The sequence below is a fragment of the Cyrtonyx montezumae genome, unplaced genomic scaffold (genome assembly GCF_038088225.1).
Source record: "Cyrtonyx montezumae isolate F1298 unplaced genomic scaffold, pur_monq_1.0 scaffold_17, whole genome shotgun sequence".
In the NCBI taxonomy this organism is placed as follows: domain Eukaryota; kingdom Metazoa; phylum Chordata; class Aves; order Galliformes; family Odontophoridae; genus Cyrtonyx; species Cyrtonyx montezumae.
This window is the reverse complement of record NW_027071903.1, coordinates 26,961,445-26,984,049: the sequence shown is the minus strand read 5'-3', so window position 1 is coordinate 26,984,049 and position 22,605 is coordinate 26,961,445. Positions and strand designations below refer to the sequence as shown.

The following is a 22,605-nucleotide window of genomic DNA, read 5'->3' as shown; positions in this document are numbered from 1 at the left end:
AGGAATATGTAATTTCTCAAATGATGAGGGTTACTGTTTTTCTCCCTTTTTATGGCTAGAAACCCTTTTTATCCTTTTCCTTCCCCTCCAACTTTCCTCACCATTTCCCCATATGACAACAAATTTTATTATCTTAATATAGTAGCCTATTGGTAACTCCAGCACATTATTAAGCACCCTTTCCCACCTGGTGTCTGAGCTGCCCTCAGTAGTGCAGATGGATCCCACACTGATCCCAGTGTGGCGCTCCCTGCACTGGCACAGGGTTGTGCTGGTCACGCCTGGGCTCCTGCAGGCTGCCCCCAGGCTCTGGGCACAAAGTGCATCAGCCTTCCCCTGCTTCCCAGCTGGATTTTCCCCATTTGCTCTGCTAGCTCCCACGCAATGAACATAACATGCAAAGAACTGAAGCAGAGATGAAGATTGTAAAAAATAAGAGGAAGAGAAAGCAAATACATGGGGACCTTGCTAGACAGAGACTGAGGCAGGAATAAAAATCCTGCAAGCTTCAGACAAAACCTGAAGACCCAGGCCAGTGTTCTACTCAGCTACAAACTACATGCACTTCACCATTTTCTCATCAATTTAAAGACATCACCACATTTACTTTCTACATACACATTCTGGAAAAGAAACGGTGTCATCACACTAAAGGCACACTGTGTTAAAAGTGGTCTTTAAATAAGGCACTCTGTGACTTCTGCATTATGGAACTCGGAGCTAGCTGCCACAATGCACCCTTCTTAGAGAAGGCAGGAACTACCCAACTCATCTGCCACTTGAGGAGAATGTGAGCTTATGATAAAAAGTTTGCTTTTGTTGCTCTGCCAAGTGCTAGGCCCAGAACTGGGAGGATTAACAACAGGAACGGGATTTAGCTAGCCTTGTTTGCAGTTCAGCTCCTCGCAAGGTACAGCCTGACCTGATGTGACTGTGGCTAAAAGGAACAATTATGGAGCTCAGCAGTGGAAAAAAAAAAAAAAGTAAAACAAAAACAGACAGACAGGAGCCATATAACTAAAAGAATTTAAAGTGCTCAACTCAATTATGCACATTAGAATACACTACATCCAAGCTTTATTAACCGCTTCAGTGAAAAAAGAACCTCGGAAGAGATTACAGAAACCTCAGATTTCTTCTAAAAGCGTTGCTGCATTGCTTTCTTTTCTCTCTTAAGCTCCACATAAAAATAAACTCTTTTCATCTAAAGTTCTACGACTGTATGACAGGCAAACAGGAATACATCAGAAATACCAGCTGATCTTTGACTCTAACTCTTTACAGAAGGGAAAACACGAATTGAGTGACTTAACCCAAATCACCTAGGAAGTAGTTATTATAGCGTGGAAGAAAGGCTGTAATCTGACTTCCTTCACAACAGAATTCCTCTTTTGAAATTTTAGTGGTTTCTGGGCAATTGCATATTTAAAATAGTTAATATAGTCCAGTAAAAATCTATGTTTTTAAAGTACTTTTGACACAACCCACCTGCCTCTCCCGGAGTTAGCACACCTCAGTCAAGACCAGCAAGAAATTGCTTGGTGTCACACACAAGCTCAAACTGTCCTCATCCAAGAGGTTTTTAAACACAACTTGGTGATATTTATTTAAGATTGTACTTCTCTGAACTCAATATTTAAAGAAATTTCTAGTCATGTTCAACGAAGCGAGATGGCATTTAGTGCAACAGATTTACCCCTAGAAAGAAAAGTCTCCTGGCTTTGTTGCAGATGGGAACTCCTGCAGGAAGCTGGTGCACTGTGCAGACAAGTGCCATGGGCTCTCTCGGTGTCTGACTTGTACACGGGCAATAACAGGTCCCCTGACACCTGCAGCTGTTCAAGGAAACACTTCCATTTTCTCAACCCTGCTGCTTTCTAAGACTTCTGAGTTCTTGCTTCAGCATGGACCTGTTGGCATTTTCTGCATTTGCTACTGAACTGCTCAGGAAGGACTTCAAGAGCAACACTGGCAAGATGAGCAGAAGGTCCAAAAGTGTGCTGGTGTGCCCTGCCTGAGCCTGCTCATGGCTCCCTGCTGCCAAAAGACAAGCTGGGGCGCTGCTTCCCCTTCGTGGAGCCCTGCGGGGCTCCCAGACATCATGGGATGGCAGTGTGTGTCACCCACAGCCACGAAGCCCCCCAGTCCTACCCGGTTTGAGCTATTTAGGTCTCCTTTATGGTGTGTTTCCTGAGTGCTCATTTGCATGGGTGTAAAATCGAGCTTAACTAGCCAGGGTGAAGGGACCCTGACAAGGAGCTGTCAGCCCTGCCCTGTCTGAACACCCAGTATTTTAAGGGAACATGTTGAAACATGAAAACTGCTCCTTGCACTGGTATAACAGGTTACTGACTGAAATTCTCAGCAAAGACAATAGATTCACGTAACCACAGAATTTAACACATTTCTTAGAAGATTTAGCATTGCCTAACACACCAGACCACAGCGTGCAGCAGCCACGGCTGGGAGTGGCCTTCAGCCTCACGCTGCCCAGCACAGGGCTCATCCTCCTGCCCGCTCCCTCATCAGTACTGCCACATGGTCCAGCCCTGATGCCAAACAGGAGACACAAAGCTTCCGTATAAGTGGAGGAAGGAGTTAGGATTAAAAAGAAAGAACAAAAGGAGACTCGCAGAGAGGTTCAACTCTTATCAACACAGCCTGCAAGGTGCCACCTCTGGCCCATTACCACATAGAAGAACAAAGCTGGATCCAAATTCACAATTAAAAGGAGAGAACACTATCTGGACAGGACATCTCTTCTGTAGAGCACTTACAGTTAACCTCTGGAAACCACACTAATGCGTCACTGAAGTAAAAAGTACAGTGAAATCTTAAAGAGCATTCTCAAGAACCAGCCATGCCCCCTGGCAGATAGGCACCAGGTACAGGGAAGTGCTCAGGCATCAGGCAGTAGGTGGGCAGCAGTCAGACATACTATTGGCTGTTTTATTAAATATAAGTTGTACCTCAAGCAAAAAAGGAAAGCTTGTGAGATGACACTGGAATGTCCATTGGGAAACAAGCAGTGAAGGAATCACCACAGAGCAGTTTAGGGCACTAGTGAACAGGAGCAGGTGAAGCTATGGAACAGAACAGTCTGTGAGCTCAGGGTGTCCACAAAAAGCACAAGCAAATTTTCACTGGGATTAGTTTGATGCTTGTCTGAGCAGTGGCATACTTCAGAGCACATCTCAATTAGGTCAGCTCTGCCCATAACAGGCAGTTGCCTCTTGCATGGAAATCAAACAGAAGCCAATGAACAATTTAATTCACTAAGAGTTTAAAAATCCCTCCTTCCTATCCATCCCTATGGCTCCTAAATAAACAGTAGGAAGTGGTTCAATTCCACCGTATCTCTGACTTGAAGCATATATTCCGTGTTCTCTCTTCAGATGGTTACCTTTGATGTAAAGCCACTGCATGCTGGCTATGAACTCTATCTCAATCCATTATAGAAAACCCTTGTACAACATGCACCTTTCTTTAGCATGTAAAACATTTGGTTCCCAAAAACATGATAGGATGGCTAGAGTAACCACTAACCAGACATGCTGGAATGCCTGGAAGTGTCCAAGATTAGTCATTTGGCAGTGATCCTGGGGAAATGCAGTTTTACATATCCCACTCTGGACAGTAAGGTTTAGTGCTTGGGGCCCACAGGCAGACCTGACCCCACTTCTCCCCTGCGAAGCACAGCACAGCTCTTATTGGCTGCTGCTGCCAGAGTTGGGATACAATTGCCACAACAACCTTGATCATTCACCTTGTCAATTCCTTATCCAGCATATTTTTTCCTCAGAAAAAAAAATAAATCCAAATCAAAACAAACCCTTTCCCATGTTTTGCTCTGTGTCATATTTATTTGTTCTGGATAACTGCAATTTCTGTGTTTGTCGATTATAACAAAAATGCATGTGTCATATGCTCATCGATCAGAATTCTGGTGGGTGTTTGGCCATTGTACAAGAGATCAATGGCTAGATAAATTTCATTCTATTTTGAGGACAATAAACCAAGGTTACTTAAGAGCAGCAGGCATGCTTGTCAGCCACACATCAATGCAGAACAAGACTGCATTTGGGTGTTAGGGAGCTGGCAGGACCAAGAAGTGGCAACACTCAGTCACATTTGATGCAGGACGTGCATGGATGCAGCTCATAAGATTCCTATACCTCACCCTGAACTTTTAACTAGAAATCAGGAACTGGCACACTCACCAGACCACGGACCTGGGCATCATGCTGTGCAGAACTGCTGTGTCCTCAGCACTTCTGTTCAGAGCTGCAGAAAGTAAACCAGCAAAAACATGCAGAAACTGGCAGCTGCCCTCATGTTTTTCATTTATTAAACTGCAGAAGTGAAGCCAAGTACTCCTCACTCAGGACTGCACAAATGATATTGCTCCTTCAGTATATGACATTCATGTAGCATTCCAATCAGAAAAGAAACCAGCTCAAGCAAATGGATGAAGGGAAAAACTAATTATTTCAAGCTGATTTAAAGAAGGTGTTTAGTTATGCATAGGAACAACAACAAAAAAAAAAGGGAAAACAGGTGACTAAAGTAGGATGAAGCAATTGGAAACAGCTGACATTTGATGGAAAGGAAGATAAATTCTGAGGTGAGAAATGTTCTGCGTGACTTCTCAATGCTCTAAATGGTGCCAGGTTATCCAGAATCCACTCCAGAAAAGTTTCCGGAATAGCTGATTCTAACAGTAAGCCAAAACCTTCAGCCAACCCTGGAAAACCTTTATAGAGTCAGACTAACATTCTGTGAGCTCATGTCGATGTTGGAAAATTACTCCAGCTGTAAGCATGAGGGAATGGTTTTGCAAAGGAACTCCTGAGTCTTAGTCTGTTTTTATGATTTGCAATAAGAAAAGGCAGAATAGGAAACTAAAATAAACCTTGATAGAAAAAAAATAAAAGTGCTGACTTGCATTTGCTGACAGAACCATTACTGTCCTTCCATTTCACAAAGAGTGAGCATGCAGCACTGAAAGCAAGAGCAGGGCTGTGCTTTATTCGAGCTGTACCTTAGCAGTCAGCATAGGACGGTTCCTCACTCGTGCGCACAGCTCCTTATGACAACCTATGTGACAAAACCTATTTCACTGCTCCAGACAGTGTCCAAACCACACCAATCGTGATTAGAAATTCCTACCAAATTGCACAGAACACAGGAGAGGGACAGCCATGGCCATCACCACATTATTTTCCCAATTCTGGGGGCTTTTTTTAAGCTTTGAGGAAACTTCTGGGTACGTGCAAGGCTAAAAAAAGATTCATCCTAGTCATTCATTCACATTTCTGGTCAGCTGTTCTTTATGTGCTTTGAGTGTTGCCCCCTCACCCTTCAATTCTCCTTTAAGAAAAAGGACAAAAGAAGTTAGTGGATAAATGGCAGATCTGATTTTGTCCCTTTAGTAAATCATTGGCAGACATCATTGAGCATTTCTATTTATATGAGCACAGGTAGGAAGCCAACCTGACAGTATACTCCTATTTTTCATAACAAGTACAAGTGCTCTCCTTCCACAACTGCCCACGCTTTTTTAAGTTACAAGAAAGAAGTGCACTGTAATAAGCAAGCATAAGGTCAGGCAGTCTTGGCTATACCAAGACAAACGGAAGATGAAAAGAGGAACTATGTAAAATCCATGACATTTGAGAAACCCTTTGTATACAGAGTCCAAAAACGGTGTACTTTGCCAACCTGTCAAAGAGGACACAAATATTCCAATCAGAAACCTCAAAAAACAGGCAGATCAATATGTATTAAATTCAGCCCAACATACAATGTGTGGGCTCCAGATCCATTTGGAATTCAAGTCAAATTTGGGAAATGACAGAAAGAAAAACTCAAAACAGAACTGTGTATAGCACATTCAAATACGCATTGAGAAGAGGGGTTGGCATCAGCGATGTCCAGAGGTGCCTTCCAGCATCAACTGTTCTATGATTCTGTTAAGTGTTTTGCTTTGGTATTTTCTAAATTAAATGGTTTGGGTTTTATTTTTTTTTCCAGGATGAAACAGCACAAAAATGAAAAGCTTATAAAGCAACATCAGGCACTTAGTACTGAGCAAAACATGTTGCTTTTTTTTTTCTTCCCAAACATCTCAATTTGCTCCAAAGAAATTTCTGCTTTTGGTTTCATTTGACGTTTTATTTTTCATATCCAGGGTGGGTGTTCGAATAGCAAACCAGAATCACTCACTATTCATCCAGCTCTGCTCATAACCCCTATTTTCTTATTTCACAGGTGGAAAAATTGCAGTAATTATCAACCCTTTCAGATGTACCCCAGTTTCTTCAGGGACTAAAGTGCAGAGCAGGCATCTCTCCAGCCAACAGTAGAAAACACTAACACAACAAATGCCAGCACTGTGCATTTCCATGGCCTTGGTGCCTTGGAGACCTCCTCCTCTCCAGCCGCACCTCGTCATCACCTCTCTGAGGCTGGAGAAGGGGCAACGATTCACAGGCACTCATTTTCCAAAAGACTTTGTTCCAAGGAAAATTAAAAGAGGTGTTTCTGCTCTTTCATTCTCTCCCTACTCCTCTTGTTTCCCCTGGTCTATTTATTCTCCCCATGTGGTAATTTACAGAAGATAAACTATTACAGAGCAGAGACCAATAGCCCAGGAAGCACTGCTTCAGAGCCAGCAGCCGCAAGGGCCGAGCTGGCATCCCCAGGGTAAAGTAGGGCAATATTTTCCTATAAACATTGAAGGCACTTGCATTTAAGCTTTGTGCTTGGGCAAATCTGTGAGCAACAATGAGCCAAACATCACAGCAGCAAATCACTTACAGCAGAGCTTGACTTGAGTCCTTTTGTGGTAGGTGACTCTTCTGGCCAACTGTGTTTCTGTGGCCTGCGTTGTCTGGTGGGCTGTTCCCAAGGCAGACAGACACTAGGGGTGCTTTTATGTCCATGCTGATCCCATAACACAGTCCCCCTTGACACACTGCAGGTCTTTGTCCCCAGATTTACTTTCTGAGAGGAGGGAATGGGAATTAGTTATCCCTTTCAAGCAAATTGCATCATTCAACTCTCCCAATCTTCCCTTTGCTACAGTTGGGAACAAAAATGAAAAGGGATGTGAGCAGCACATTTCAGAGTAGATATCTTTTACCTCTTCCTCAAAATGAAAACTGAACTGAAATACTCTTTCTTTCCTTTCAAAATGTATTATGTACGTTTCTATTCAAAAGACAGTCTGTATTTGAATTCAGTAGTAAAACTATTGCTAAGAGAGCATCCTCTGCAATGGCCAAAATGTTTTTCAAGGGAGTTATCCCGAAGAGGAATGATTGCTTCAGCTCAGAGCTGACAGAGCCAAAGCAGCCAGACAGATGTTTGGAGGAAGACTGCAGAACAGAGGCATGCAGGGTGAGCAGCAGAACACACAGAACAACCCTCAGTACCCAGAACATATGCTGTTCTGGTGTTGCTGCATGTCGCTGAGCCACTGGGGAGAAGTTGCTCTCTGTATTCAGTCAAAGGTCCTTCTTGTAGTCATGGTAGGAATTAGTCCATTCATCTTTGTGGGCCTTAAAGGCTATGACCACTCATTTCCTCCAGGCCAAACCATTCTACAAAGCAGAACAAGTCAGGATCCACCTGTGTGCTCCAAGAACTGTCTACACAGTCAACTCAAATCCTCCTTGTGCCCTTTTTGTTTCAAGGAATCAGTTACTAGGCCTATGATCACTACCTGCTGGAGCTGATTTGCAGCCTGATCCTCAGGATGGGATCCCTGCATGTATTAAGGCACATGCAAACCCAAATCAGACACCTGCTGCTGGTTAAGTACCTCTGCTGTGCATCTGTGCAATTCCAGTGTTTCACTTCTTTAATCCAAAAATCTCAGACCTCTGCTGCAAACATGAAGGAGCATCAGCACACCTAGGTGGGAGGTTTGAATTGGGGAAACGTGCAAGGAGCAAGAAAAATGCCAGCCTAAGGGAGTGGAGACAGTAGAAGGCAGCTCACTGCATTAGCATTTGTTTGCTCACTGCAACACTTCAGTGCAAAAAAAAAACAAATCTCCATCATAATCTCAGATTTTTTGACTAGGCTCCAGCATATTAATTCCTATTGATTGACACATGGAACAGCACACTTTGATCAGCTTGTTAGTCAAGTATTCTTGAGGCAATACATGACGCAGTTAGAGTCAGCCAGGTTAAGTCCTTGTGTACACAAGGAAGCTATTATTAAGGAAAACCAATGATGAAACTACTTTTAGCAAGAAGTAACCAGAGATTGAGAGACATGTATACCTTGGAAAATTTCGCTTCACTTGTATCGTTCTTCATGACTTTCTGCTTAGCACGACATGGTGCTGTCCCCTAAGCCGTGACCGGTTTGACTTGAAAGTCAAGATTTTGCAAGCAGGACTAGTGAAAGCCCCTGAGGCTCTGAGTGCACAGGGAACTTTGATACCTTCCCTTTGGGGGAGCATCTCCTTTATTTAGTGTGTCTTGGTCTTTTAAACCTCTTACCATTGGCTAAAGCGCCTGATTTTCAGAAGAGCTGGTTGGTCCCAGCTCCTATTGATACCAGCGGAGATACAAGCACTGCCATAGAGAAAGAGCAGTATCACCAGCCTGAGTCTCTCCCATCTGCAAACATGGCTCAGCCTCATAGGGACCATAACTAAGTCTTTATTAAGCCCTTGGATGAGTTTTACTGCAAAACAAAGCTACGAATGAACACGCACAATTACATCAGGACAATAGTCTAAACTTAACAATCGCTTCCTGTCATTGTCTGAGGCTGGCTGCGGAACCGAGAATCACCTCGTGATAAATCCTTGCTGGTCGTTGACCATCATTAATCTATACTGTCAGAATAAATGAGGTGTAGAGGAGCATGTTAATTACAGTGCAGACGACACTGTAACTTTAATTATCATGACTTCAAAGTAAACAGTGTCAGATAATCGACCTCAGCCACCAGTGTTTGCAGGAGGGAAGCACTATTAAGCTGATGGTGCTGCTGTCCAGTTTGCAGGGTCTGCAGTTACAAGGCTGCAGTTATATCATTACTTCTCCAAACTGCTCACTATTTCTATCCACATTAGTCAGGTGTATGGACCACTTCTTCCATTGCCCAGGATATGCCTAAAATGAGGGGGTGACCAATTTTGTCAGTGTGTAGCAACCTAGCCTTGTTTATACAACACTTCCGATTAAACAGCAAAAGCACCCAGTGTCCTGTTATACCTTTTCATTTTGCATTTAACAGATATTTATTCATTTTACTTACCAGCTAAGTTTTTATAGCTTGTGGTTCCCAATTCAATATTCTTTTATGCCACTTTCTGGAGGGCTAGGATTATGGAAATATCCTAAGTACTCGGAGAGTTGGCAAGGCACTGGGGAGTGCAGCAGCATCGTTGCAGAGACCTGCCTAGCCCATCAGAAACATGCAGCCCTTTCAGATACAGAGCTGTGCCCGGGGAAACCTCGTGCACAAGGAGTTCCCTATGGAGCCCCGTGCTCACGTGGCCTCCAGGAGCTGGACGTCACACTGCTCTTATCTGACACTGCCCGCTGCAAAGCTACACACTACATGCTCCTCCAAACCAGTGTGCAAAATGCAATAGCAAGGAGCTTGTGAAATGTCCTACTTTGCCCTCATGAGGAGAGAGCAAACCAAGGAGATCAGGAGTTAGAAAGATAAACCAATAAACAAAATTAAGGTGGGGAATTTAATCACTCAGAAGACAGGAAATTCAAGGCTATGGTACCCATAGTAACTACTATTTGTCCACGGCGTATGGAACATTAACCTTAAATCCACATGCGGAAACAAAAAAAATATGGGACATGTCAAGTATAAATGCATATTTCATGCAGCAGGTGCTCTGCAATGGCTTCTGTGGAAGTGATAATTAAATTTCCTGACTGCAAAGCAGGTAGGATCACACAACTCTTCTGAGATCCAGGCTAACGTCACCAGGCAGAGCTCCCAGCTCAGCCCACAGCCTGGGCAGGGAAGCTTCAAGGTCTTGTTCGGCCACAGCATCCCTCCTTGCCTTCTAAGTTCATGGCTGATGATAAGCTTTTGTTTAGAAAGCTGCCATCTGTTGATTTAGAGAATGTTGTTATTTTTCTTTCAGTTGTTTGGGCCAACAAGAATTCACCATTTATTATATGTTTTCCTTTTAAGCAACTAAGGCAATATCCATAGTTCAACAAGGTCCAGGCCCTGCTCCTACAAGAGTGTGTTGGTATATGAGCACCCTTTACATGACATCCTGCTGTATTAACAGGGAAGATGTCCAACAGCAGCACCGCTCATCCCCCTGAGACACAGGGACTGTCCTCTGCCATTGCCAGTGCAAACCCCAGGCCAGATCCATGCAAGGTGGGCTGAAATTATGGACCTAATTACACAGGGCTGTCAGTAACCTTGGGCTCTTACAATCACAGAGTTATAGGGTCATAGAATTATAGAATGACTTGGGTTGGAAGGGACCTTAAAGATTACTGAGCTCCAACTCTGTTGTAGGTAGGGTTGCCAACCACTAGATCACTTCTCAGTGTGTTCAACTTAAATGAGTTGTCCCTCATGGGGAATAAATCAATACTTGATATTGCACAGCAATGAACAGCAGAACAAGACAAATCTTGCAAAATGTCTGCATATATTTTCAAAGAAGTCATGGTACAGAATACCTCAGTGTTCAGGAATTAAACTGGACTAACAGCACTGGAATGCCTATGTACTAACCTGTGCCAAAGCAGGTCGGAACATTACTAAAAAATCTACCTCCAAAGGATTTCTCTTTCTGAATCTCTGACTTGCCATATATGGAAAGAAAATAAATGAGTTTATGAAAGCATTACTGTCACCTTTCTACTCTAACAGCTTACAGTAATGACTTTCCCACCCATATTTATTGCTAATCAAGATCAGAACTGTGAGAGGAGAAGGAATCATTTCTGCCAAAGCTTGTGCTAAATCAAGATGATTTTTCCTAATTCTGTGAAAACAATAGCCCGGGCAGATTTATTTGCAGCATTTCAATGGCTTCAAGCCTTCTTTTTCCAGGAGTTAGCTTTTATTTTTTACAGCTGGTCAGGTTTCCCAGGCAGCTCTTCCTCACAGCAGCAAGAACAGCCTGATCTGCAGCAGAGCAGCAAAGCCCAAGCACTCAGCAAGTGCCGCCGAGTTTGTGTTTGAGGAGTTTCCTCAAAAGCAGCACAAGATATTTTGCCAGCTAATCTTTCCAGCCTGCAGCTACAGAGCAAAGCACGGCTGTGGACCTGTGTCAAAGGTACATTTGTTAACACATTTTCCCTGGAGTGCTAATTAACATTTACATCAAGTACTAGGAGAGTGAAAAAGCTTCAGCACAAACACTGCAAGGGGAAAATTCTCTCCCCAGATGCAGTGTGCTGTTTGCCCTTCAGGAGCTGGTGAAAATCCAGTTTGTTTTGTAATCTTCTGTTCTCTAAAATCAGATATTCTTGCAAGTTAATAACTAACCAGCTTCTTTTTATTTAAAAACCCCACAAGCACATTTAAAATTCTATGAAAGCAGGGCCCTGTTGGCACTGGTGTGAGCCAGCCTGCGTGCAGGACTCCTCCTGAGTCACAGCACAGGCATTGTCCCTCCTAATTACTGAAAATAACGATATTCTATGTTTTTATAATAAACGAATAAACGAACATCAACACACTTTCACTTGCATTTTGAAATGAGTCTGAATCCTCTTAAACTGAACATGAAGGCAGGGAACACAAGCAAATGTTTGTAGCTGAATCTTCAATGACACATTCTGCAGTGCCGACAAAGAGGCTCTAATGAGTAACATTTGTACCCACAATAACATACAGACGGAGTTATTTGCAAACACAGATTTTCACTTAGGGGAAAAAAAAGTGAAGGCAGTAGCTGAACAGCTGGTTAGTGAGCTATTCTCAATATTATTTCTTGGTAATTATTGAGAAGCACGTGCTGTCATATCACATCGCTGCAGTTTTAGTTCATTACATATTTTAAGACTGCAATAACTTTAATAAGGTCAGAAAAAAAAAAGGAACAAACACACAAAAAACCATCTAGGTTTTTTCCAGAAAAAAAAACCAAATAAACAAATTTCCAGTTTTTAAAGCAGAACTAGGAAATTGCAGATTAACAGAGGGAAAATCACATTGTATGAGTCGTGATACAGTACCACGTAAAACTTTACTAGTTCTTTGAACTTCTAGAGTGCATATTATTACTTGGTATATTCCATCATTCCACGGCCATGCGTCCTGCCCAGGCTCCCCTGAACTCAAATCTGCACATCTAAAGCACTGCCAATTTATTGAAGCAACGCACACTTGCAGATGTGTAGAAGTATGACTGAGCAAGGGGCACAGCTGCACAGTACTTCCAGAAATCATTTTAATTCCCCACCTCCACAGGAATCGGGATCTGAGATGGGTAACAGACCACCAAAACACAGCTGTTTTGGTTGCAAGCTGCTCTGGAGTTCTGTGAACATTTTTTGTTATCTTTGCCCTCTTGCCAAATACTCAGGGGGAACAATTTTCACCCTCAATGTTTAAAAACTTCTGTTGTTTCATCTCTTTTTTGTTTGGCTGGTTGGTCATTTTTTTGGAGTGTTGCTCGCTTCTGCCTATCAACCGGATGCCTATCTTTTAAATAAGAAAATAAAAAGAACAGTGAATGCAAGAGCAATGGATATCTTTGTGGGAGATACTCAGGTGAAGGGCTCTGAGTGCAAGTATGAACAGCAGTCTGGAGATGCAGTGATCAGTGCTGAGCAGACATCCAGCGGAACAAGGTGAGTGTGTTTCTTTTGTTTGATTAGCTCTTGCAACCAAACATATTGCCATTAGATACACACATTTCCATACTCACTAAGAATATTTTTAATGCATAGCAAGCACACAGGTATTTTGCATGTTCCCAGTTCTCTTTGTTCTCTCTTAATTTCCAGTAACTCCTATCAAGAAAAAGCAATTTTGAGCTAGAATCTCAACTGGCACATTCCTGACACGATCCAACACAGAGATTCATAGATTCATAAATACATTAGGTTGGAAGGGACCTACAAGATCATCTAGTCCAACCATCCTCCTATCACCATCCCTACCCACTGAGCTACTAAATCAAATCCCTTAGCACCTCATCTGAACGCTTCTTGAACAGCGCTAGGGATGGTGCCTCAACCACCTCCCTAGGCAGGCCGTTCCAGTGCCTGACCACTCTTTCAGAGAAAAAATGTTTCCTCAGGTCTAATCTAAATCTTCCCCAGTGCAACGTGTGGCCATTTCTGCAAAGGGTTTCTGCAAGAGGCTTTCTGCAAAGCACTAATGTCTGCACTGAAATCCTGGCCTCAGCACCTGCAATAGTGAAACTTCAACCAGTATCCTCCAAAACTTGAAAAGACAAGAAAAAACAGTTTTGAGGGGTACAACAAGATGGAGGTAGAATGCCCAGATCCCAATTCACTAATCTTTTAATTTCATCTAACAGGATGAGATTAATACAAGCATGCTAACCTATCAAAATTGGAAGTCTTTCACATTTCAAGCACAGGAAACAACAAGGATTTCTCAGGCAGGATGTCAGAGTTGCCCCTGTGGTTATATGTGAGCTGAGGACAGTGTTGTTACATGAGATCAAATTACAAACACAAGCAAACAGAAACAATCTCTGAACGTCACTGCCCGAGATTTGACGAGAAGCACAGCTGACCTGGTAGGAAGGGTAAATGATCTCCAGCAAGCTCAAGGAGAATATTAGAAGTTTGCTGCTGGACACCAAGTTCCACACAATTTGATTGTCCATTTGTTTGCCCAAGTTAATGCCTATCTTACCTTATGCTTGCTGTGGTTTTACAAAATACATTTGACCTGCAAATCGTAAAGCAGTGGCTTTGCTAGCATAAGAAGTCTGTGGATTTTCCAGGCACCTAGGAAAACTATTTTTATAGTTTCCACAGCACAGAAACCTGTACTTACTCAGATATTTGCAGCTTCCCAGGAGGTGGATGACAGTAGCTTACCCAAAACATTACCATTTCAGTTCTATTTCTAATGCTTAGCAAACTTGCTGTAAGGAATTACTGAAGTTGTTTACAATGGCTGACGTAGAATTTGCATGCAGTCTGGTCCAAATGCAATCATCTACTGAAGTCACTTGGAAACAGCAGAAAGATAGAATATTCCCTGTAGTTGGAAAAAAAGAAATCCTCACCTTGTACCGAGGACCATTTGAGATAGGTCTGGTTTCCAAAATATCTGTTCCTTTGTTTTCTTCCATGTCTGCTTAGATGAAAACGTTTGGTTTCCAAAGGAAAACATTAAATCACCCTCCAGGTGAAACCAAACCAAGTCATTCAGGCTCTAAGATTCCAGTTTGTCAGATCCCAGCTGTAGCCACACATGCTTCACGGCCATTTGCCTAATCCCGGTTTCAGCTCCCGGTTCCTTGCTGGATGACAGCAGCTCAGAGGTTGGCCTTTCTGCTGAGCCCCTGCAGCTTCTCTAGTCAGGTACTGATCTCCCTCGGGTCTTCCTTTTGGATCCAGGTTTTCACATAACAAATGGCAAATCAGATTACCAGATTCTGGCTTTCCAGGTACTGGAAGAGAGCTGACACTGAAGCTCTGATCATCTCAGGAGGAAGGTGAGAACGGAGTGCAGTGGTGTGGCCACACCTCTGCACTGCAGAGCTGGCCTAGGCCATAAAATCACAGGCAAGGTCACCCAGCAACCAGCGTTCCACGTCACTGCAGCAATAAAGCCAACTTACATTCAACTTATTGCTTGGGTAGATAAATATTTTTATTAGATGAAAGAAATCCAGAGAAGATGGCGAGGGAGCTGGCTGTTCCTATCTCAGCAGGAGCAGCCCCAGGTGCCCAGCAGCCCGATGCAATGGCCCAGCCATGTGCAGGAGACAGAACACAAGCTCCTGCACAGATGCCTGCAAGACTTCCATCTGCCGCACACTCAACTTAAAACAGTTCACTTCTCAAAAGTCTGCATAAGAGAGGGACAAATTTACAAAATAATCTCAAGTTCCCTACCAGAGCTCATAAAAATCTGGCTACTTGATAAGGCTGAGGTAGGTTTTTCCCAACTGAGGAAGCTTCCTCAAGCAAACGGATTATTTTTCTCAGGTATTGTGTACCTAAAGGGGCACACTCAATTTAGAAAGATGTTCCTCTTCGAATTCATTGTGCACTTCTTAGAGAGGGGTTACAGTAAGCATAAACAAAAGCAGGTAACAAAAGATCAACCTTCTTTGTTCTGTTTGCACTGCGTATCAGGCAGTGCAGTTACAGATAGCTGGTGCCCTACAGTTTCGAAACTGACTGTGATCTCTGGCATCTATTTCAAGACCCACGTGCCTTCATGCTCAGCACAGCTGCTTGACCAGCTCAGGAAAGGCTTCCCCTTTAAGAATCCCCAAAACAGAGAAGTCCAGGGGCACTGGCTACTCTGGAGAAGGAAAGTCACTTTTCCTTCTGTCCAATCCGTGCCTTTGTTCCTGCTGAGCAATTCTTTGTGAGTATCTATATGGTAGCAGTCTATTTATTTATTTTTTAATGGTAACTATAGAGAAAGATTAACTTCAGTTCTGTCAAAACCGAAAGTCTTTTAATCAATTGATCACATTGGCATCATTAAAAACTAGAGGTAATGGGATCAGGTTTGTAGACCTCTTTCTGCCATTGAAGCAAAAAGTGCAGAAGTGATTTACTCAAGATGACATCCTAGACTTATGCATTCATCTTTTCATCAATCAAATAATTAAATTTGATTTTGAGAGATATTTCTCAGCAGTTTAATTAAAATTGGTCTTTAAGGAGTTTGAGATTACATTTTACAAAACAGTCACTGACTGAAAGCTTCTATCTAGGTTGGGTAGAAACACTGTAGTGCGTGTCTAGCTGTGAACCAGGTGTATGCATTATTGATTAAACATCTATTTTAGAGAAATGAAGTCAAATATGACAAACAAAATAGGCCAGAAGGGTAAGGACACAGATGTCTCTATGGAGCAAGGCAGGACAGCAAAGGGTAAAAGCATGAATTTTGAAGTCAGTAGCCTGGTGTGTGCCCCAGTTTCCCCACATGTGCTGCAAGACTAGCAATACTCACACTCCTATCGCACAAGAACAGGGGGGCTGTGCACTGAAGATACTCACTCCTTATCCTACCATTTGCCCACACAAGTCCAAGGGAAGAAAAGCCAACATCCCCCACGGGTGACAAACGTGTAATATTATCCCAGCCTTCTCCCAGTGATCAACATATGTCTGCGTTCCTCAAGGTGCTGGGTACACGTTTGCACCACTCCAGCAGTGTAATTGAGTCTCTCACAACAAGATTTGCCTCTTTTGAAATAATTCAAGGGTCACAAGAACTCACTATCCACATTAGCAGCAGATCAGCCAAATTACTCCTGCCCAGCTGGAAGATTCTGCTGCACACAGCTTGGAGTTATGCCAGTCTTTGCCCAATTATTCACAAGGGCTCTTTATGACAGCAGCTTCAAGGACTTTCTGTTTTCTGCCATTCCTTTGAGTCTCTTGGGCAAAAATCTCTGATCACTAATTGCCTGCTGAATTTTAAGAGAGGAGGCAAGGGACCAGGATGAAATATCAAATTTCTTTATATTTTGGTGGGTTTTTTTTCCCCTGTTCTCTCTTTACAGGTCACCCATTTCATGACATTAACTATGTCCCAGAGTAGGAGCAACCTAGGCTTCCAAAATTTGCTTGCATTAACAAACAAGCAAAAGATCTGTATCTAATTATCCACGTAGGTGTCCATGCTATGCCTCCTGCTTTGATGATATCCTGTGGCAGTAATTGTCAGTTTTTCTGGTTTTGAATTGGCCATTTCCTAATTTAAAACAGAGCAATTAAAGGAAACACTTTCCCCATGCACAGCATAACATACAATAAACTTTCCTATGGTTGCTGTGGAGAAACAAACTCAACAAGGCTTTCAGCTTGAACCTTCAGTGTAAACCAGACATCTGTTCCAAGTTGTGTAAGATCACAGGAAGGAGAGCCCACAGTTTGGTTTACTCCAGACTAATTTAGGACATCAGGACTCTCCCCATGGATTAGTCACTAACTTCTTGGGCAATGACAAGTCAGACACATTTGTCTCTGTAACTCAGTGGTTTTCCCCTGTAAAGCAACAGTGATGTCTCTTCCCTGCATCAGAAGGTGATTTTTGAGGCTGAAGGAAACTGAACTTTTCAGCCCATTTGTAGCTGTGAAGTCCTGACTGACAAGCTCAACCAGGAAAGCGAAGAAGAGGAAAAAGAAAAGGAAAAATGCAGATGGGTCTAAAGATGTCTTTGAAGTACAGCCCAGGAGTGGAGATCAGGAAGTGAGAGCTGTAATTGCGTCTGGGTATCTGTTTCCTTTTTTATTTCAGGAGAGCCCACAGTACGATGCAGTTTTTCTCCCTCCCTCAGAGAACAGGCAGGAGTAACATTTACCTCTGCAGAAGAAGAGCTGATAAATGGAAGGGGCCATAGAGACAAAACAACTTTTTGCACTTCTAATGCAGAAGAAAGGAGAAATCTTCATGAACGTGTCTAAATTTCTTTGGGATAATCAGCAAAAGCTATAAACTATTTCTCATTTTGTTTCCTAAGGAAATCGCACTGTATTACTTGTGGGCTCTGCCTGAGTTTCTTGGGAACAGAGCCAAGCTCTGCAGAGAAGAGATGTTGAGTTTGTGAAAATGGGTGGTCTGGCAGAGGGAGGGGGTCCTGTAAATGCCCTTCTGAGTAAGAAGCTCCCAGCTGAGCTCACCATCAGGAAAGCTCACATGTGAAACCGAAAGGAAGCAGCCAGTACTACAGAGGGGTACATGTGACATCAAGCTGCCCCAAACCTTGCAGTTCTGCACTCCTCCTGACAACCCTGCACTGTTCAGACCTCACTGAGCTGGCTGTTCAGCTGAACTCACAGTAGGCATGAGCATAAAACTCAGACCACAGGTCTTGCAGCCTCTAACCCAAGCCCTGATAAGAGCCCATTGCAGAGGCTGCCCTGCCTGCAAGTAACAAGCTGCTGTCACAAGAAACATGTCAGAACAGGTTAATTGACATCCTGCTGTAATTTCAGTGCTATCAGTCAACATGAAACAAAGGTTTATTCCTTCCCAAGGCAAGCTGGAAGACAGAGATCATGGCTGCTGTGAGAAAACGTGGACTCCTGATTCAGTGAAATAAACCTGTTTGTTAGTGTTAAAATAGGTTTGTGAGCTGAACTCAGAGACCAAGCTATCATAGAAATGACTGTATCTTGAAGATCATTGCCAAGGCTTTGGGTTTTGGTATTTGCTAGGCTTATCTTGAGTGTTTGGCTGTTACAAATCTCCTCTTGTTTACGAAAGAAATCTCACTTTGCATCATACTGTGCTCATCTTTCAGCAGAAGTGGGGACAAGACACTGGTGTTTGCTGGCAGCGGTTGTGCAGTACAACCCATCTCCAGACATCATAATGAGGAAAATGAACTACGAATGTGAAATCATTGCCTAACAATTGATAAGGACAACCACTGCAGTCCTCTACCCTGTCTCTTCCTAGCTAATCTCCTATTTACCACATGCTGCTGGGTACGTAGAAAAGAGAACAGCAGTATGTTAAAGTATGTGCCACACACATAGAAGACAAATTATTTATGTCTTGCCTGATTTCCACTTTCACTATGGTCAAGAAACACAGTCTTTGCAATTCAGGATTTGTGTCTTTTTGTGATTATATTCACCAGCCTTCTGACAGGCCTTGAGCTTTCTCACGGGAAGGGACTTTGTAAGCCAGATTACAGGGAAGAAGTTGGAGAGATCTATTCTTTCAAAACAAAACCATAGCAGGTACACTGAAATCCCCATTTCACTCCTTTTTTCAAAAATTCCCCACAGCACCACAAACACCTTGCAACTAGAGATGTCAGCTCCTGATGCCAGCCATGCCAAGAAAAGCCCAGCTCACCACAAGGCCGAAGAAATATGGTTCAGTCCTTCTTGCCCAGGAAGGAAGGCTGAATGTGTATAAACCCCCAATCAATTCCTGAGCTATGGGAAGCCCACAGGCCCAGAACAAGTCAGTTACCACTGCTGTACTGAGAAATGCAATGATCATTTGTTCTTTATGAGAGGAAAACTGTGGTAAACAGCATATATCTGTGTATGAAGTATTACATAAATACTGACATAATAAACCATCAAGTACTGGTACCTTTAACATGAGATAAGGAAAATACTGTATATCCCTATTGTACAAGGGATGTGACACATTTAATGGCAGCCAAAGTGCTTACTAGTCAACAGGAGAAAAAAAACCAACAGGTCTGGTATAATTTTTTACGTGAACTGTGTTACAGAGCCTGGGTCAATGAACTCTGGCTCCCTTGAACACAGTTCAGTATTAGAGCTAGCCAGGGCCAAGCAAGTCACCTAACAGAGTTATTTCAGTGCTTTGCTGACTCAGAAGTAATACAGAAAAAAAAGAATAAAGAGGTTAGATTGCATTTCTGTTTAAATTCGCTGTTCAAAAGGGCATTGCTGATGTACTTCTAAAATGATACTTCAAATCTGCAGAAATAATGCGCAGTTCTCAAAGTAATTGCTGCTTCTGTAAAAACTTGAACTGTACTTTGTCCTAATGACTTGGAATTTGTTAAGGTTCACATCAATAGCTTTCAGTTCATCTTAACTCCTAGGTCTTCTGAAAACATTCTTTATTTCTAAAAGCGAGCAGTATATTTTGATTAACAGAGAATATTCTGAATAGTGATCTGAGGGAACAGGAACTCCTGAAATAAACCACGTTGCCCACAGGAATCACACCTGTGCCACAACTGTACAGGAGACCAACATTTGGTCCTAATTTCCTATAGACAGAGAGGCACAACTGAACCCTAAGGATAGATCTTAAAGAATGGATAATGGCCCCATAAACTTATGGCTTTTGGGCCACGTTTATTAAATTAATGGCTACACTGATACATTTTCGTAGCTCTCAAGTCCTTGCAAAGGAGTTGCCAGAAGGCAGGATTCAGCCTTCATTTGGACCTAAATGTAATTTCTGACAGCCGGTGCAAAGCTAAATGATTCAGCTGACTTCTAAGGAGATAGCTGATTGTGTGCTAGCACTCCACAGCAATCTATCACTGTCACATATACAGAAATGTAATTTTTGACGTTGACCAATAGCACTTTGTGTATGGACGAACAAAGGGTACCTCAAAGTATTTTAGCTGTAGGTATTTTCACTTTGAGCAAAACGTCAACAAGAAGAAGGATGAACAAAAACTATTCTGCAACATCCTTTAGGGTAGGCTGAAGAAGAGTTACAGGTATCACAGCAGCACCCTCTGTGGCTGTTGCTACTGGTGTTTGCTAGTGCTTCCTAGATCAAACGTGGTGCTCTGAGTCAGGATGGGGCTGTGACTGCTGATAGCACTGCACTCATCACAAAAGCTGTGGAGCAGTGGAAGCCCACATGGACCAGCAAGTAGGAATTAATCTGTCATTCTGTGCAAACTACCAAACAGGTTTTCAAGCTTATCGCAGGATAGTGATTTTGGGAGGGGGGCTTAACAAACCATCCCCTTTCTTGCATCTTCCTTAATCCATAGGAATAAGGCTTACTTTGTAAACACTTGCCAGGCCTTCAGGTTCTCTCTCACAGGCAATGCCAAAAGTTATCTAATGGTTGAGTTCTTTTTAGGTTACATGCCTCAGTGGCTGCTTCCATCGACACAGAGCTCACCATAAGGGCAGAATATCAACACCATCTTGTGGACAAAATGAGACACAGGTAGCACTGATGGATTTATCTTCTTAGCCAACAAATGTTGAAGTTGCAATTACTTAAGATCTTTGTGCTGTGTTAAAAGCCATCACAGCATAGTATGATACCTACCAAACAATAGAAATAAAGAGCAGTGCACAGACAGATTTTTTGATTGTGCAGTGAAAGAGAAATGAGAATACTGCCACAACTTTCAAATAATGCCAAGATGCGACTCCAGAAGTAACTACCATCAATCATAGCAAAATAGGTGCAAAAGTCCAGGTCTATAGTCTGGCTGAAAAATAATCTGCCACGGTGGTGGACATAAAAGAAAAAGATTGAGGCAAAATTTTGTATGTAAAACAGTGCTGGTGGGGGGCCTACTTCAGATGAGGAAGGCAAGGAATGACTTAAACACTTACTGCTGTCCCAAAGTCACAGAGCTGCTACAGAACTGCCAACTGCTGCATAATAGTACCTCCAGCTCTGAGCCAAAACTCCCCATAGGCATGGCAAAAAAATCCTACTTCAAAATGGGTCTGCTCTAAGGCAATGGGACAGGTATATTACACGTCAGAAAGCAAAATATATCAGATTGCACGTGCAGAAACAAAATAGTATTTCTATATCTTCTTCTGTACGGGAATTCACAGACAATGAAATCCCTAAACTATCATCCATATAGGTGACAGACAGACAAGGGTAGATGACATTTTTTCTCCGCCAGTTCTTCCCCCTGCTTATCCTTGATAGCTATAATCACCTTCATGTTATCTGGTCTGGGTCTCAGCCAAGCAACTTGTGCTGTCCTGCAAGACGCGAACTGGGGGATGGTATAAAGTGTAATAGAGCAGACACCGGATTTGCTGGACCATTTTTTGTTGAGATCCCTTATTTGGTGTACTACCAAGCTTATGAAAATACCATTCTACTAAGAAATCATTTGGAGAATTCTGTTTCTCATTCATACATCTAATTTCATTAAGACATGAATTGTGAGCATTTGCTGTAACTAATGAATGAGCTACTAACTTGGGACACCATTCATTACCATAAAGCTATTTCCTGCCTTCTCAATAAAGCTTTGAGAGTACTTTAGCAGAAAGAAAGCAGAAAAAGACAGACTTGGGAAGTGATAAATGCCTGAGGCTGAGGGGCATCCTGACAGTTTCAGCAGAGCTAAACAGACCAAGTTCTCACCCTAGCAGGAAGGAAAAACACCTGACATGCTGGGAGGCTAGAACAGGGAATTCAATTTTGGCAAGACATTTGACTAGCAGAAGCATTTCTGGATCCAGCAATCTAATTTCCACCAGCACCACATAAAAAACAGAGAAAAAATTGTTTTCCCTAGCAGGCCTAATTTCTTATTTAATAAATAAACAAATTCATATGGAGTCATACAGCTATCAGCCTGCACCTCTTAAGCACCAACATAGCCACTGCAGTGCTGTCCAAGCATTACAGTTTGTACCATTAATCAGATGAATACCAGATAATAGAACCAAAATACACTATTCTAAAGCAAACAGCAGAAACAATCAGGAGAAATAAAAGATGAGAAATAAACACATTCTGCTAGCACAGACACAGCCTGAAGGAGCTGACTGGAGAGAGCCATTCTTTCCCTTCTGACCAGTAAGAACGGTAAAAAAAAGCACTACTGAGAAGTATGATAACAGCACTTAGCATTCCCAGCCACAAACTATAGATCTATGGCAGGAACATATTTCCATAATATCTCTGGTTTGGCAAATGTACTTCAAGAATCATATCTTAAAAAAT

General features: G+C 42.6%; 1 protein-coding gene across 1 annotated transcript in view; it reads right to left on the bottom strand.

Moving 5' to 3' along the window:
* PDE8A (phosphodiesterase 8A) overlaps window positions 1-14,306 on the bottom strand; it is a 133,886-nt gene extending 119,580 nt beyond the window's left edge. Inside the window, exon 1 of the mRNA XM_065733943.1 lies at window positions 14,240-14,306. Within this exon, the coding sequence (XP_065590015.1) occupies window positions 14,240-14,305 (66 nt within the window). The 5' untranslated portion in view covers window position 14,306. The remainder of the gene's footprint in view (window positions 1-14,239) is intronic.
* Window positions 14,307-22,605: the final 8,299 nt, after the last annotated feature.